Below are 15,183 nucleotides of genomic sequence, written 5' to 3'. Positions count from 1 at the left end.
CTCTGCCTGCCACCCTGTCCCAACACAGGAGGCATTTGGATCATCATACTTGCCCTTTTACACTTGGGGAAACTGAGGCCCAGAGCAGAAAGTCTCACCCAAGACCACTCAGTCAACCCCTGCAGTCTGGGGTTGGTGCTGTCACCTCCTGACCCCCAAACCTACAGCCTTTCCCCGACTCAGCCTCCCTTTGAAACACCCTCGGGAATATGTGTCTCCTTTTTGCTTCTTGCACAAAGTTCAGATTCCCTGGAAACTTTTACCTAGTTTTCCAATTTTGCTTCTCCCCTCTGGGTCCAGATTGGCCCCCACTCCTCTGGGTCAGATTATCCACTGTGAATCTTTAAGTCAGTCAAGCAGGCAAACCTTTGCACTAAACCCTCTACATTCATTCTCTCACTTAAGTTCTAGAACCTAGCAATGGATACAGCAGCCACTGGCTGCATGTGGCTACCTAATGTGAAGGAAAATTAAAACTCTGGTTTCTCAGTTGTTCTAGACACATCCCAAAGTCACGTGTTGCTAGTGGATCCTGTGTTGGACAGCATTCTTATCATTGGTCCAAGGAAGCTTGACCTCATTGTTTCAGAACACACATACTGGGAATATACACATCTACACACCCCACTGTGCTTAACCACTTTAAGCACTGTGTGTGAGTGTCTATCTTAGTTTATTATACCCTAAAGGCAGCCAGTATTCTAATCTAAAAACCTCATCACAAACACTTCCTATCCAAGTCTTTATCCACTGGGGTAGTTTTGCTCATTAGCACCATGATGTCAGAAACATCTTACTGGTGGAAAGGAGGCCGCGTTAATTAGCTTGATAAAGGTTGGAAAAATGGGCTTCCATTGGTGGAACTGACAGTACTCAAAAATGTGGATTTTTTAAAATATTTGAGACTCACTCATCTGACCTTGTTAATAAACCTGTCAGAAAAATGACTTAAGTCCCAAGCATCTTGTGTGAATTCAGACAGTTCAGCTTGCCTGATGTCCATCGTAAGATTTCCATGCTAGAAACAACACAGAATCCTGCCTTTATATATTCAGGTTCATTTTCTTGGCTTTGTTTTAATGCCAAGTGAGGACTGCAACTCCAAAATAGAATGCTGAAAATTCATGGAACTTACAGGTGTGAATTCTCTTGTGCCTGTTCATCAAGTTTAATGTCTGCACCTCAGAATTTGACAAAAGACCTTACATGATGACCTGGGAGTCAGGTGGTGCAGGTATCGTAAGTTAAGTTTCTTGAGGTCTCTAGGAGTGATCTGCAGGTTCCAGCAGCACCCAAGTGTTTGCCAGTGTTCCAGGTAGGAGAAGTGAGGCCTCCCTGGGTATGTTAGCCTGTCAAGACTGTGTAGTCTGAACCTCTACTTACAACCTGTGCTAGACCTAGACGAAGAAGCCTGGGGACTGCCTCCTATCAAGCTCTCTGTACCCCCTCAAGTTCTAGCCACTCTGGAAGCAAATGGGAAAGGAACCCTCCTTTACCCCCACCTCACCCCAAGCAGAGACTGCTGGAGAGAAGCACTCCCAGAAACAGGGTGAAAAAGGAAGTCACAAGAGCCAGGAAGATCGGCGAAAGCCTTGGTTTAATTGGAGACAAGATTGAAGGACTGATTATCGATCAACAGACCGACAGATTAATTGTCAAGTGGACAACACACAAGCAGCTCATGGGGGTCCTGTGCCCCACCCACACCCCCATTCCCAGGGAGAGGAGTCCTGATGGCAGTGGGGTTCCCTCTGATCAGTTCCACCCAGCCCTGGGGAAGGGGGAGGGGCAGGCTTCACCCAGTCCTCCCAGCCCTGCTATGACACGGCTTCCCATCAAACAACAGCAGAGTCCACCCTGGGGGGTGGGGGGGGGTAAGTCTATGGTACAATTTGTATAATACAGCAGGATTGGAGACTCTCCCTCTGGGAGACCCCCTCCTCTCCTTCCCCTGACAATGTCAGTCAGGGAACGGCAAGTTTATTTTCCCTTTTTGCCTCTAGAATAATTTACAAACCAACCTTACAGTATATACAAAAAAAAAAAAAAAAAACAAAATAAAAAATAAAAAAAGAAAGAAAGGAAAAGAAAAGAAAAAAAAAAAAAAAAAAAACGAAAAAAGACCCACTCCGGTCACCGGCTGGGACAAAAACTACTTTTGCTACAAAAATGAACCCTGTACAGCATCAAGGGGGTGGAATTAGGTGGTACACCCCACTGGATGGACAGACAGATGGAAGGTTGAGGAGAGCAGGGGCAGGGGCTACAGTACCATGTGCTCAGAATTGAAGGGGAGGGCAATGAAAGAGAGAGATCCTGCTCTGCCCACTTGCAGAACTGGGCCAAGGAGTGGAGGGGAGGAGAGGAGGGGGGCTTTCCTTCCAAACAGTCCCCCCTTGATTTGGAAAAAAACAGCCTTGCATCTGTCTGTCATATTGCTCAGGGAATGGTTGGGGGACAGGGAGAGGCTTGGCAAGGGGGGGACACGAGAGAATGACTTTGGTGCCAGGGTGGGAAGGAAGGGCTGCCCAGAAAGGGGGTGTGGGTATACACATTATTGCTTCCTCCTAGGGCACAGGGTCTGGGAGGGGGGCTGGAGGATGCTGGGGTAGAGGGCATGTTCCCAAGATGGGGGTTCTGGGCCTGGCCCCACCCCACCAAAGGTGCAGGTGGGAGTCACTGCGGCCCCTTCTCCTATGGCCATGGGAATCATTAAGGCAGAAACAAAAGGAGAAGCAGCTGAAAGGAGGGGTGTGCTATGGAGCTGCCCACCCCACAAAACAGAGAAAATTCAAACAGAACCCAATGTAGAAGAGGAAGGGCGTGGCAAGCAAAGGCGGAAAAGCAGGCCCTCCTCAGACCAAAGGCAGGTGGTGTCAGTGTCCCTTTAACACCCCCTCTGCATCCTGAAGTGCACAGCTCCCCCTGCCCGACCAAGTCAGTATTGCCGAGTTTGTGCAAAATGAGGCGGAAGACTTGGGGGGACAGCTTGCCTGAGAAGGGACGGAGCTGGGGCCTCCACAGTGACTATGCCCAGCCCCACCCAGAATGGCTATTCCTGGCTGTGTTCTAGAGACCCTCCTAAATTCAGAAGAAAAGCCTGCTTAGACCCAGGCAAAGAGCCTAGAGACCGGAAGACAGAACTCGGGGAGGTGGGGGACAGGAGGTGACAAGGGGAGCAGGGAACAGGAGCATCTACAGTTGCTGTGTTTCATCCTGGTATTTTTTTTCTTTTTTTTTTCTTTTTCTAAAAATGTAACAATTAAAATTCAAAAAATAAAATCCCTTCCAGGACCTCAGTCCCTCGTTCCCCAGCCCCCACCTCCAAAAAGAGGCCCCAAGGATGGGGGTGGGGGAAAAGGGGAAAAAAAGAAAAGAGAAAAAACCCCACTTTTCTGTTTTCTTTTTTCTCAGGAGGCCCAAGAGTCTTTGAGGCAGTAGAGGAGGTGGTTGGGGGGTGATGGCGGTGAAGGGAGGCGGGGAGGGTAACAGGATATCAGGGCTGGGGCTCAGGTAGGGCCTCCAGTAGACCCCCACCCACCAGGAGCTGGGAGTGTGGGTGGCTCCTTGGCAGATGTCCCTGGGCAGGCACAGCACGCCCTCTTGGCAGCCTGGTGCTCTTTTTGGGCCCCCACCTCGGCCACCATAGAGGGGAGGCCCAGGAAGCCCGGGGCCTCCTCTGGAGGGGGTGGGGTCCTCAAGGCAGGCAAAGGGGTGCTCTCAGGAGACAGGGCAGGGGGGCTGTTGCAGCCTACCACTTCCATGGACACATCTGGGCACATGAACCCCTCCTGGCCCGTAGCCACACTATCTGCTAAGTCTGCTTGCTGTGTCAGGCACGCTTCCTCTAACCCTGCCTCCGCGGGTGTGTCCTGGCTGTGGGCCTCAACTGTGAAGGGTGCCTCAGCTGGGGATGCAGCCTGGGTCATGGGCAATTCCTGTGTTTCAAATGTGCCTGGGGTGGCAGATGCCTCTTCCTCCTCTTCCTCCTCCAGGGTCAGCTCAAACTGGAACTTATCCGGTGGCTGTGGGTGGCCTGGCTCCTCCTCGGGTGGTGGTGATGGGCTCTGCCGAATGGCGCTGTAGTACCAGTCCCGGTTGTCCTCCAACGTGTCCAGGATCTCCTGGGCATCTGGGTGGACCAGGTCAGCCCACGTCTCCCACAGCGGATGCACAATATAGTCGATGAAACCCACCTAGGGGAGGGGAAGAAGGTATAAACCCCGGGCCTGCTAATGCAGGTGCTGAGGGATCTAAGGAAATAAAAAAGAAGCTGATGCCGTTTGACCCAGCAATCGTGCTTCTCCATGTCCACCCTGGAAAAATTCTTACTTAAGAAAATCACATATGGGGCCTCCCTGGTGGTGCAAGGGGTTAAGTCTCATCACTATCAAGCTATTGGCAGTCACTGCAGCATAAGGTTCTGTCCCCGGCCAGGGAGGTGACCCACATGGCGCAGCAGACCTCTCCTGTCTCACCTGCTGCTCCCCTCAGCAGTGTATTTCAGTCAGTCTGCCTGTTCTGCTCCCCTCTCTGTCTCTGGTGAATCCTCTCACCCCGTGCACCCATGGCCTGTACCCCAGTTCTTGTATGCAAAAATAAAGAAATCTTTAAAAAAAGAAAAGAAAATCACATATGAGATGTAAACAAAAACTGGACACAGTCACACATTGCGTAATGACGTTTCTGTCAACAACTGACCAAATATTTGAGGGTCATGCCACAGGCCCTACCAGCCAGGTCTATGTCCTTACTCTACCACACAAAATAAAATTGCCCGGTGAAGCATTTCCCAGATCACATCCCTGCTGTTGAGTGCCATCTGACTTATTATTAATAGGATTAGAAGCTGTTGTATACTCCAAATATTTATTATGAGCATTTTTTTGCAGCAAAGAGAAACTAGAAATAATTTCATGGCAAACTACTGATTAACACTCTGATATCATCTTCCCTCCTTATTGATGATCTTGATTTTTCTGGTAGGCGGTCACGAGTCCAGCTGAAAACTGTATTTCCCAGTCTCCCCTGCAAAGACATGGTGGCCATGTGACCATACGTAAAAGGGGCATGGGGGAGGGATGCTGCCTCAGCCAGCAGAGGCCTTTCCTCCCTGCAATGCAGTTAGAAAGGCTGGAGCTTCAATGTCATCTTTGACCATGAGAAGCAAAACTGAGGATACAAGCCCCATGCCTCAGAAGATAGAAGAGAAAAACTGAAAGCCCTGGGGAGCCTGCCAACTTCGTGGAGCAAAACTCCTTTTCTCTACAGACTTCTCATGAGAGAGAGAGAACACGAAACAAACCAACAACTTTATCTTGTTTATATCACTGTGAATTCCTAACTACTAAGTAGTTAGATGTCCACTGACAGGGGAATGATCACATAAATCATTATCTATACCAGTGTGAAGACTATACAGTAGCATAAAAGGTTTCTCTGTGTAAAAACTTGGTAAGATCTCCAAGTCATTGTTGGGAAGAAAAGGAAAGCTGGGCCTCCCTGGTGGCGCAGGGGTTAAGTCTCAGCACTATCAAGCTATGGCCAGCCCACATGGTGCAGCAGACCTCTCCTGTCTTGTCCACTGCTCCCTTCAGCAGTGTACTTCAGTAGATCTGCCTGTTCTGCTCCCTACTCTGTCTCTGGTAAATTCTCTCACCCACCCTGCCCCATACCTCTGGCCTAGACCCCAGCTCTTGTATGAATAAATAAATAAAAATAAATCTTTAAAAAGGCAAGATGTATAAAAATAGGTATATATTCACACAGTGTACATTTTTAAAAAAGCTAAGCCCACAAATTATTGCTGTGAAGCTGTCTATGAACATAACTAAATAATAAAGCTGATAAAATTGGTTTTCACCATGGAGTGGGGGTGGGGGATGTTGCTGCATGCCCAGGGGACATTTGGAAGTTTCTGGAGGGAAGGGTTCTCCTGGAAGCTTGTGGGTAAAGGCCAGGGATGCTGCTCAGTACTCTACAATGCACCCCCACCCTGAAGAATGCTGTGCTCACAAATGTCAACAGTGCCCAGGCTGGACAGCTCTGGTGTGGAAGGGCATATACAGTGAGCTGGGAAGGATGGACATCACCAGGGAAGAGTTCGAAAGTGGGAGGATGAGAAACTCACATTCACATTTTAGCCTTATCTTTTAAGAGATTGTTTTCCTGTTCTCCTTGTTAAACTATTTTTTGTAAAGATGTATTTATTTATGCCTAACAAGAACTGGGGTATAGGCCAGAAGTGTGGGGGTAAGAGGATTCACCAGAGACAGAGTGGGGAACAGAACAGGCAGATCCACTGAAATACATTGCTGAGGGGAGCAGCGGGTGAGTCAGGAGAGGTCTGCTGTGCCATGTGGGTTGCTCCCTGGCTGGGGATCGAACTGGTGCTGCAGTGGCTGCTAATAGCTTCGTAGATTGTGTCTTATCCCCTTGCGCCACCAGGGAGGCCCCTTCTTGTTAAATTAAATTGGCACACGATGAAGATGAGTCATTCCATCTCACTTTAAAATCTACCAAAACCAATCAAGAAGATGTGGTACATATACACAATGGAATATTACTCAGCAATCAAAAAAGATAAACACATGCAGTTTGTAGCAACATGGATGGAGCTAGAAGGGATCATGCTCAGCGAAATAAGTCAGAAAGAAAAAGAAAAATACCGGATGGTCTCACTCATAGCAGGAATTTAGAAAACCTAAATAAGGGACCAGGAAAAAGACTAATTAATACAAAGTAAAAATCAAAATCAACAAGCAACTATAAACTAGAGACACACTACGGCAGGGGGTGAGCGGAGAGGAAGGATTAGTGTCAAAATAAGGGGGGTGCAATTGTATGGGGAATATAACCAAAATGAAAGTGCATGCATTGTGCAAAAATGAAAAATGATGTAAGAATTATATAAAATAAAATATTAATTAAAAAATAATAAAATCTACCAAAACCAGGGACAATTTAAATAGCAAGGTTACAGGGAAACTGGGAATTTGTATAAGTTTTGTAACTAAGAGCCAAGTCAGTATTATGATGTTATGGTGGTTGCTGCAAATGAGCTAGAATTGTATGAGCACAGGTCGGTTTACCACCTACCCGAGACACTTCAGTTCACCTGCTCTATGGAGACATTTTCCATCAAAATAGAAAACAAAAACTTGACTTTGTGGAGGGCAGGTCATGACCTAGCCAGGATGGGGTGGGGAGACCCGCCCTGGACCCTTCAATTGGCTGATCTGAAGTTGTACCTGAGACTTCTCCACAGAGGCTGTGTGCTTGTCACACATGGGGCTGATTTCCATGCCCCGTTCACGTTCACGGTCGCCCTGCTGGAAGAACTCGGCCATGATGCGGTCCGTCCACTGGCGGTACAGCTCCAGCGGCTTGGTGGGATTGCTGAGGTCCGCACAGTGTACCATGTTCCGCAGGACCTGCATGGGGTGAGGAACCTTCAGAGGCGATGCCCCCACCCCAGTCTGAGGATTCAGGCTTCTTTGCCTCCCCCTCTTGGGGTGAAGTGGGGGAAAGAGGTGTGAAGGAGATGGACAGAGCACAGAAAGGAGGGAGATGAATGGAGAAGGAGGACAGAGATGGGAAGGGGCTGATGAGCAAAGGTCAGGAGAGAGAGGGAAAAGAGACGTTAGAGGGAAGTACAGGGAGTTAGGTGGGGGGAGAGGAGGGAAGGGGATGGTGGGGGAAAGGAGATGAGCAGGAGTTAAAGAGAAAAATGAGGAAAGATGGGGGTTGGAAGGCAAAGACGAGGAGGAGCTGCAGGCTGAGGGAGGGGTGTACCCCGAAGCTAAAGGGGCAAAAGGGTTGTGTGGGGGTCACCTGGATGCGGTCAGAGTAGTTGTCCAGCAGGAGGACCCCTGAGCTGGTCACTTTCTTTGTCTCTACCATGGTCTTCAGGTCAGCCAGGAGGGTCATGTGCTTGGACATGTCCGTGGCCAGCACCTGTGGGCAAGGGGGTGTCACTGGGGTCACTGAAGCTCTGCCCTCTGCCCTCTACATCCACCCATGAGGATTTCTGAACTTTTCACTCCCTGCAACCTACCCCCACCAGGCCACCAGAGGTCGTGGCCTCCACAAAGGAGCCGCTGATCTCAGATCCAAGGCTCCCAAAGGGCCCCTTTCCTTTCCCACTCTGTCCCCCATCTCCAGCTCACCATGTCAATGACCATCTTGCGCAGGCTCTGCCGCTGGCGCTTGCTGAGGTTCTGGAAGATGTCGCAATTGTCTTCCTGCAGCAGCTTGAAGCCCACGGCCAAGTGATGGTTCTCCAGCACAGACTCGTCATTGTACATGAGTGCCAGCTCGGAATCTGAGGCCCAAAACAGGGCAGGCATCAGGGCAGGTGGAGGTCTCACCAATCCATCCCCAGAGCCTGTACGGAGGGGTGCTGCGGGGTCCGCCTCCAGCCTAGGGCACCCCACCCCTTGGAGGGCCACTCACTGGTATTGATGAGGAATTGGTTGGAGACCCCGGGGTGGTCCACGTCATGAATGGCAGCAGCGAAGAGGGCTGCGAGAATCTCCAAGTCAGTGAACACAGCCTGGGGGGGCCCATAGAGGTGGTCAGAGTAGAACAGAGCTTAGGAAAATTAGGGAGGGCGGGCTCCCCAGTAGGGCCCTCAGGCATTGAGATGCTGAAGACAGACACATTCAAACTGCAATGCTTCCAGAAACTGACAGGGATCAAGTGTGTGGTGCTGGCAGATCCTGGGCAAGCTGGCATAGACTATCTCTGAAAGATTTATAAGATTTACTCCAGACATTGCCCTCAGGAATCCATTCTACTCCCTGGAAATGCCCATCAGGTGTGAGCTGAATGGGCCTTGGATGGATTCTTTTTTTTAAAGATTTATTTTATTTATTTATGCATATAAGAGCTGGGGTACAGGCCAGAGGTGGGGGGGGGGTGGGAGGATCCACCAGAGACAGAGTGGGGAACAGAACAGGTGGAATTACTGAAATACACTGCTGAGGGGAGCAGTGGACGAGACAGGAGAAGTCTGCTGCGTCATGTGGGTAGCTCCCTGGGTATTGCAGTGGCAGCTGATAGCATGACAGAGCTGAGACTTAACCCCTTGTGTCACCAGGGAGGCCCCTGAATGGGTTCTTACCCATCAGGTGAGAACCTGAAGTTGGCCCTGGAGGTGGCAGTGAAGGCTGAACTTTTGGGACCTGGGTTACAGGCTGAACCTGTTACGAACCCCTCCTCCCCCAAATTCTGAGAGCTCCTGCATCAGGGTTCTTGCTGTTACCACTACAGTAGAGATCCGAGCAGTCTTGTTAGCGCACCTGAGAATGGGAGGCTGCTGAGTCTGATGATATGTACTGACCCCCAAACCTTAACACCACATTTTCTCCCCTTCTGTATCTATCAAAGTCCTACTTCCCAATTTTGTACAGATTTATCTATGAGGAGGTAGGCCCATACAAGCTATAATAAACATTCCTTTGATCTCAAAAGAAAGGGAGGAAGAGAGGGAGGGAGAGAAGGGGAGAAGAAAGGGAGGGAGGAGGTCAGAGAGAGAGAAAGAGAGAGTTGGGGTGAGATCAGAAGGCCATAGAGAGAAAGGTAAGGATTAGAGTGAGATGGAGATCAGTGATCAGGGCCAGAGGAACAGGAGATCTGAGTTAGGTAATCAGAGAGAGTGAGAGACAGACTGGGCTGGGGAGGCAGGGGCTGGGCAGTGCTCACGTCCAGCGCAGGTGTGGCCAGCAGCACGTGGGTGGACTGCAGGACGTCGGCTGCATGCAGACTGTTGTGGTAGGCCACGTCAGCATGGTAGTGGTCTTCCAGGGTCAACATGTATGTCACCATCGTGTCCACTGGGATTCGGAACTTCTTTAACAGGTCCCTCTCCTGAGGGCAGGTGTGAAGGGGTGGTGACCCTGCTGACCTCAATGCCCCCTCCTGCCCTCCTCCCTGCACCCTGACCCATCAGCCTGCCCCGCTGTAATAGCTCCTCACCTGGAATATCGTGTACATGACGCAGCTGAGGGAGCGGCCTCCGGCATAATCTGAGACACAAAAGATGTTCAGGCCCCACTTGTTCAGATTCTCCAGTTCCTGGTGGGGATGATGCCCAGAGTTCAGAAGTATACAAGGCCCAGAGCTTTCTAGATTCTTTCCTAAGAGTTCCCAGCTCGGGTCTAAAGGCAGCACCAATACAGCCCACCCAGTGGACGGTGTACTCAGCAGCACAGAATTCACTACTCAGGTTCTACTGGGTAGAAAATAACAGCAACTACAGCAACTGTCTACTGAGCGCTTATTACCTGCCAAGCACTATACAAAGCACGTGGTCTCGTTTGGAAGAGGCAAAGTAGTCACCTAACTCTCCCACAATCCTATAACTCACAAGAGGCAGACCTGGGATGTGAACCCAGCTCAGCTGACCCCAAGCACAGTTCAGCCTTTGAGTTAAGCCACCGTGAGTGCAGAAGGACATGAGATAATTTTCCATGTCTTCCCAGAAACCAGAACAGTGCTAGTGCATAGCAGGGGCTCAACTGACAGGAGCAGGATTTGCCAGGGCTGACTCAAGACATAAAGCGTAAATTCTGTCCATTGCAGGAAGTGTCAAAGTGGCAGTCCATGGCCCCAAATCTGACAGAAGGGCCAGTAGTCAAACCTAGGTCAGTAGATGTTGCTGGGGTCCTGCTTGGATCCCCCTCATTGCTACCCCTCCCCCTGCTGCTGGGGCTGATTGAGACTCCCAGCTTCACCTTCTCCAGAAAACTGTTCTTGTCTCCATATGAGCTATAAGGGGGGTGATGCCATCACCCAGAAGTACAAAAGGCAGGCTCTTCTCCATGGTGCCATTCACACCCCAACTACAGCTGAGACAACCTCCTTACTCAGGCCCTTCCTATCCTCCTCCTTCACTGCCCTTTCCCCTGCACATAAAGAGCATAGAACCCGAATCCTCATCTCAGGCTGACCCACTGCCCAGTCCTTCTTTGAGCCCCAATGGGAATGGGGGTGTGGGGAGCCTGGCCCTCTCCAGTCCAGCCCTGGCTGAGCCCCCACCCACTTGGGCCAGGAGCTCTTCTTGGTCAGTCTTCACCCCAAACCGGGGGATGCTGGAATCATTCAGGCTGCTGCTGTGCATCAGTTTCTTCACCCCTGTGATCTGAGACATGGGCTGGAACTGTGGCCCAGGAGGCGGGGGCTGCTGGGAGGATCTTTGCCGGGGCACTTGCTGTTTTTCCCGATCTTTCATTGTGGGTGATGGGATCTCCACTTCATTCTGCTTGTCTGAAGAGATGGAAGAGGGGCAAAGATGAGCACCCCTCCATGCCCCCACATGCCCAGGGATTCTCACCTGGGAAGACAGAGCCCTTCCAGGTGTCATGCTGTAGGACAGAAACCAGAGGGGAGGTTGGAATTCTTCTGGGAGGTGGTGGGCTGAAGTGGGGATGCTGGGGCTGGCCCAGAGCTGTGGGGTGGCCCTAGTGCAATCGCCAAGTTTGGCAGGGGGGTGGTGTGGGAAGTGAGGAAATAGGGTGGGTAGAGCTGCTGTCTGCCCCCATAGGCAGGGAACCTTCTCCAGTAGGGAAGACACCCTCATGGAGACCTAGAGTGCTGGTGGGGGTGGACAGTGCTGGGAAGAGGGAGGGAAGGGTGGTCTCTGGCTCCAAGGGTCCCCCACCCCCTTGACACCAGCCTGCCTGGGGTCCAGCCCCATGAACCATTTTCCTCAGCTTTCAAGGGCTTCCAGAGCTCAGCCAGAGTCACCCATTGTGACCTGGGGCTGCGAGTCAATGAGAGGGCCTAATGGGAGTTATTTGCATGCTGGGCTCCCATTGGTTGGATCTCAGAATCCAGGCAAGCCACACCCCCATTGGCGGGAGCATTTGAAACTCTGAAGCCATCTCTTGACCTTGGGAGAGGTTCTCTGAAATTTGGGGCCTTTGTGGTTTGGTGATAAGTTGTAAAGGTCAAATTACCCTGGGTTTAGTGGAGGTATAGTCTCAGCTAGAAAGCTCTTAGGTTCAGAGATCAGGATAAGTTGGAGGTTACCATGAGCTTCAGGGTTCCAATGAACTGGAGGGTATTTTTCTGTATTAGGATTCCACCAAGTTAGGAAAGTCTCCTGATTTTGGAAAATCTCTTACAGGTTCTTAAACTTGATAATCTATTGAGTTCAAGAAACTAAAGTTGGGACCTCCCTGGTGGCAGGGAGGTTAAGATGCTGCACTATGAAGCTGTGCGCAGCCACTGCAGGCACTTAGCAGGAGTTCAATCCCTGGCCAAGGAGGTGACCCACATGGGGCAGCAGACCTCTCCTGTCTCGCCCACTGCTCCCCTCAGCAGTGTATTTCATCAGTCTGCCTGTTCAGTTCCCCACTCTGTCTCTGGTGAATCCACTCACTGCCCCCCCCCCCACACCTCTGGCCTGTACTCCCAGCTCTTTCATCCATAAATAAACAAATCTTTCAAAAAAATCTAAAGGTGGGGGGGGCTACTCAATTGGGGGAGTTTTTTATCTTGGAAGTTTGTTAAAGTTTGGGGGTCTTTTATGGGCTCATAAGGACAGTTACCCTTTCAATTTGATAACTTTACTGAGTTTGGTCATCTTGAGTCTGGAAGAGACCTCCTGCATTTGGGAAGAATTTGGAGATTCTACTGAATTTTGAGTGCCACTGAATTTGGAAAGGGTTTTTCATCTTGGAGAGAATTTGAGGGCATCCTGAGTATGGGATCTCTTGAATGGGGTGACTTTGACCTTTAGGGAAAATTGATCGTTTGGGCAAATAGGGCAATAGGACCCAGGGCAACCTCTTGCAGCCCAGGTGGGCTCACACACACACAAGAGCAGCCCCTCACTCACCCAGGAACGTTGTGGAGATGTACTCAGAGACCTGGTTTCCTGACCTGCTCATCTCTGACAGGTGTGTGAGTTCACGGTTTAGCATCCTTTTGAACTAAGGTGAAGGAGGCAAGAAGAAAGAAATGCTGGGGGTCATGGTGGGAGGAACTCTCACCGTAGGAGACACTCTCAAGAAACTTCTGAAGGCTCCATGAGTCCCTCCTACTTCTCTGTGCAGCCAACAGAGGATCCATCAGAGGGATCAGCCCCTCCTCCCTCCCCAGTTCTCAGTGTGGGGAGTTGGGGGCAGGCTTGGGGAATTCCGACCCAGCATTCCCCTCCCAGCATGAGGAGAGAGGGGCTCCCCTCCCCAGACTCTTTCCTCCTCCCCACAGAGGAGGAGCCAGAGGGGCACCTGTGGAAGGGAGGGGCTCCTGCTTAACAGGGAGCCAATGGACTATCAGGAGAATCCTGTCGCCATGGAGATGGGAGTCTCCTTAGCAACTCCCCCTCCAACCAGCTACTGAGCTGGGGGAAAGAGGGGCAGGCAGCAGGTCTCTTAACCCTTGCCTTCCCAGAGTTACCCTAACCCAGGGCTTGGCAGACACAGACCCCACTGCCTGCGGGTCCTGGCCTCCAGCCCCCAGCCTGGATTGGAAGGGAATGTGCTATCCAAGCTCTGGGTGACGAGAACGTTTTGCTGGGGCAGGGGAGAACGGGGAAGTGGGGAAAGGCTAGTTCATTCACCAGGGGAGGGGGGTTCCCATCATAGCCCCCTTCTCCACAACCTCAGAGAGGTGGGCAGATGCACAGATGAAAGAAGCACAACCAAACCTTGGCTTGGAGGCCTGCCCTGGTCCCCCCATGCCACTTCACACAAGCATCTGCTGTGACATTGTGCAGAGAGGAGAAAGGGCATCAGCTCCCTGCCCCCAAGTTCTGCCAAAGCACCCTCAAAACAAGAGCAGACTCTGTCCAGAGAGGCAGGAGAGACACTCAGCAGAAAGGGTGAGCCCATGTGGCCCACAGGGGGACAGGGCACTCACTCCTCCCAGGGCTGCCCAGAGACCCTGTGTGCACAGAGACACACACACAAGATGGACCCACCACCACACACAGTCACAGACTCCCATGTTACACAGTTCTGCACAGCATCACACAGCCTCACACACAAAAACCAAGGAGCACACATAACAAGACAGACACTGGTATCACATGCCCAAGAAAAATCACGCAGCTCTGGGCTCCCAAACATGGTTCAACACACAACAACACAATCAGAGACACATGATCTCAGACTGGGCCACACCATGACCCAGACAAACAAACATATGGTTAATTAAACCCATACCCCTGCACACATACATGTGCACTGAGAAGCACATGCAGCAAGAGACCCAACCCCAGGGAAAGCCACACACTCCCAGCTAGCCACCATCCACTCCCAGCCCAGGGCCACACACAGAGACTCAGCCATAAGGCTTCATCTTCAGGCCACACACGTGCACAGCTGCATACACAAACTCAGACCGGGGACTGGAGGGCCCGAGGTGGAGGTGGGAGGGCCAGGGCTGGGTCTCCTGCCCATCCTCCACCCCAAGTTTCCCTACCTGGTCCCACCAGCCCACCAGCCACGGCTTGGAGCAGGTCTCGCAGAAGAAATCCACCAAGGGCATCTTGAAGCCTTAGCCCCGCACAGGGCTGCTGCACACAGAGCCTGAGCTGGGGAGTCCTAGGGTTAACAGCCACTGTGCGTTGGGGGGGGTGTGCTGGGCAGGTGGGCAGTGGAAGGGGGAGCCGCGGAGGGGCCTGGGCCGGCCCAGCAGGGCTGGGGGCTCCCTTCCCCTCCGCGCCCCCGGCAGCAGCACTGGTTACATGGTCCACCAGTCCCTGGGCCTCATGGGCCCCCCCTCGTCAATGGCTGGAGGTGGCCAGGGACCCCTGCCCATGGGGGGGCAGGAAGGGCGAGGGTCCCAGAAGGAAGCTCTGGGGTCCGTGTGTGTGCCTGTGTGTGCGCGCGCGCGTGTGCGTGCTCACTGCAGTACTGGCAGGCTGCATGCGATGTCAGGTGGTGCTGGAGATGGGGGGGGGCGTTAAAGGGGTATGGGAGCCCATGGACCTCAGCCAGGACCCAAGTGGGGCTACCAGGGATAAGGAGGGAGGCACCCCCAAGAGGACATGTCCCCTCCATGGACATATAAGAGACACCCAAAGACACACAAACACCCTGAGACACACCTTTCCACAGGCACCAACACAGAGCCAGATACTTGACATGCTCTTAGGCACTTGAACACACAGACATCTAAATGCTGTTAGTGCTACACTTACCTCTCTCACACACATAGTCACAACTCACA

The 15,183-nt window shown here is 51.7% G+C and overlaps 1 protein-coding gene across 4 annotated transcripts in view; it reads right to left on the bottom strand.

The window, feature by feature from the left end:
* Positions 1 to 1,149: 1,149 nt before the first annotated feature.
* Positions 1,150 to 15,183, bottom strand: part of PDE4A (phosphodiesterase 4A) — a 37,072-nt gene continuing 23,038 nt past the window's right edge. For 3 of the 4 annotated variants that reach the window (XM_037505766.2, XM_037505767.2, XM_037505768.2), the window contains exons 7-15: positions 12,845 to 12,938; positions 11,045 to 11,268; positions 9,979 to 10,077; positions 9,706 to 9,870; positions 8,455 to 8,554; positions 8,169 to 8,323; positions 7,834 to 7,956; positions 7,251 to 7,433; positions 1,150 to 4,196 (exon numbers count right to left, since the gene is read on the bottom strand). In XM_037505766.2, coding sequence (XP_037361663.1) covers positions 3,510 to 4,196; positions 7,251 to 7,433; positions 7,834 to 7,956; positions 8,169 to 8,323; positions 8,455 to 8,554; positions 9,706 to 9,870; positions 9,979 to 10,077; positions 11,045 to 11,268; positions 12,845 to 12,938 — 1,830 coding nt within the window. In that variant the 3' untranslated portion in view covers positions 1,150 to 3,509. Of the gene's footprint in view, positions 4,197 to 7,250; positions 7,434 to 7,833; positions 7,957 to 8,168; positions 8,324 to 8,454; positions 8,555 to 9,705; positions 9,871 to 9,978; positions 10,078 to 11,044; positions 11,269 to 12,844; positions 12,939 to 14,433; positions 14,839 to 15,183 lie in introns of those variants that run through there. The other variant, XM_037505769.2, reaches the window with a different exon arrangement.

Source organism: Talpa occidentalis, unplaced genomic scaffold, assembly GCF_014898055.3.
Source record: "Talpa occidentalis isolate TD23 unplaced genomic scaffold, MPIMG_talOcc4v2.1 talOcc4.12, whole genome shotgun sequence".
Lineage (NCBI taxonomy): Eukaryota > Metazoa > Chordata > Mammalia > Eulipotyphla > Talpidae > Talpa > Talpa occidentalis.
The sequence above is the reverse complement of the archived record's forward strand: the minus strand, read 5'-3'. Positions and strand labels throughout refer to the sequence as shown.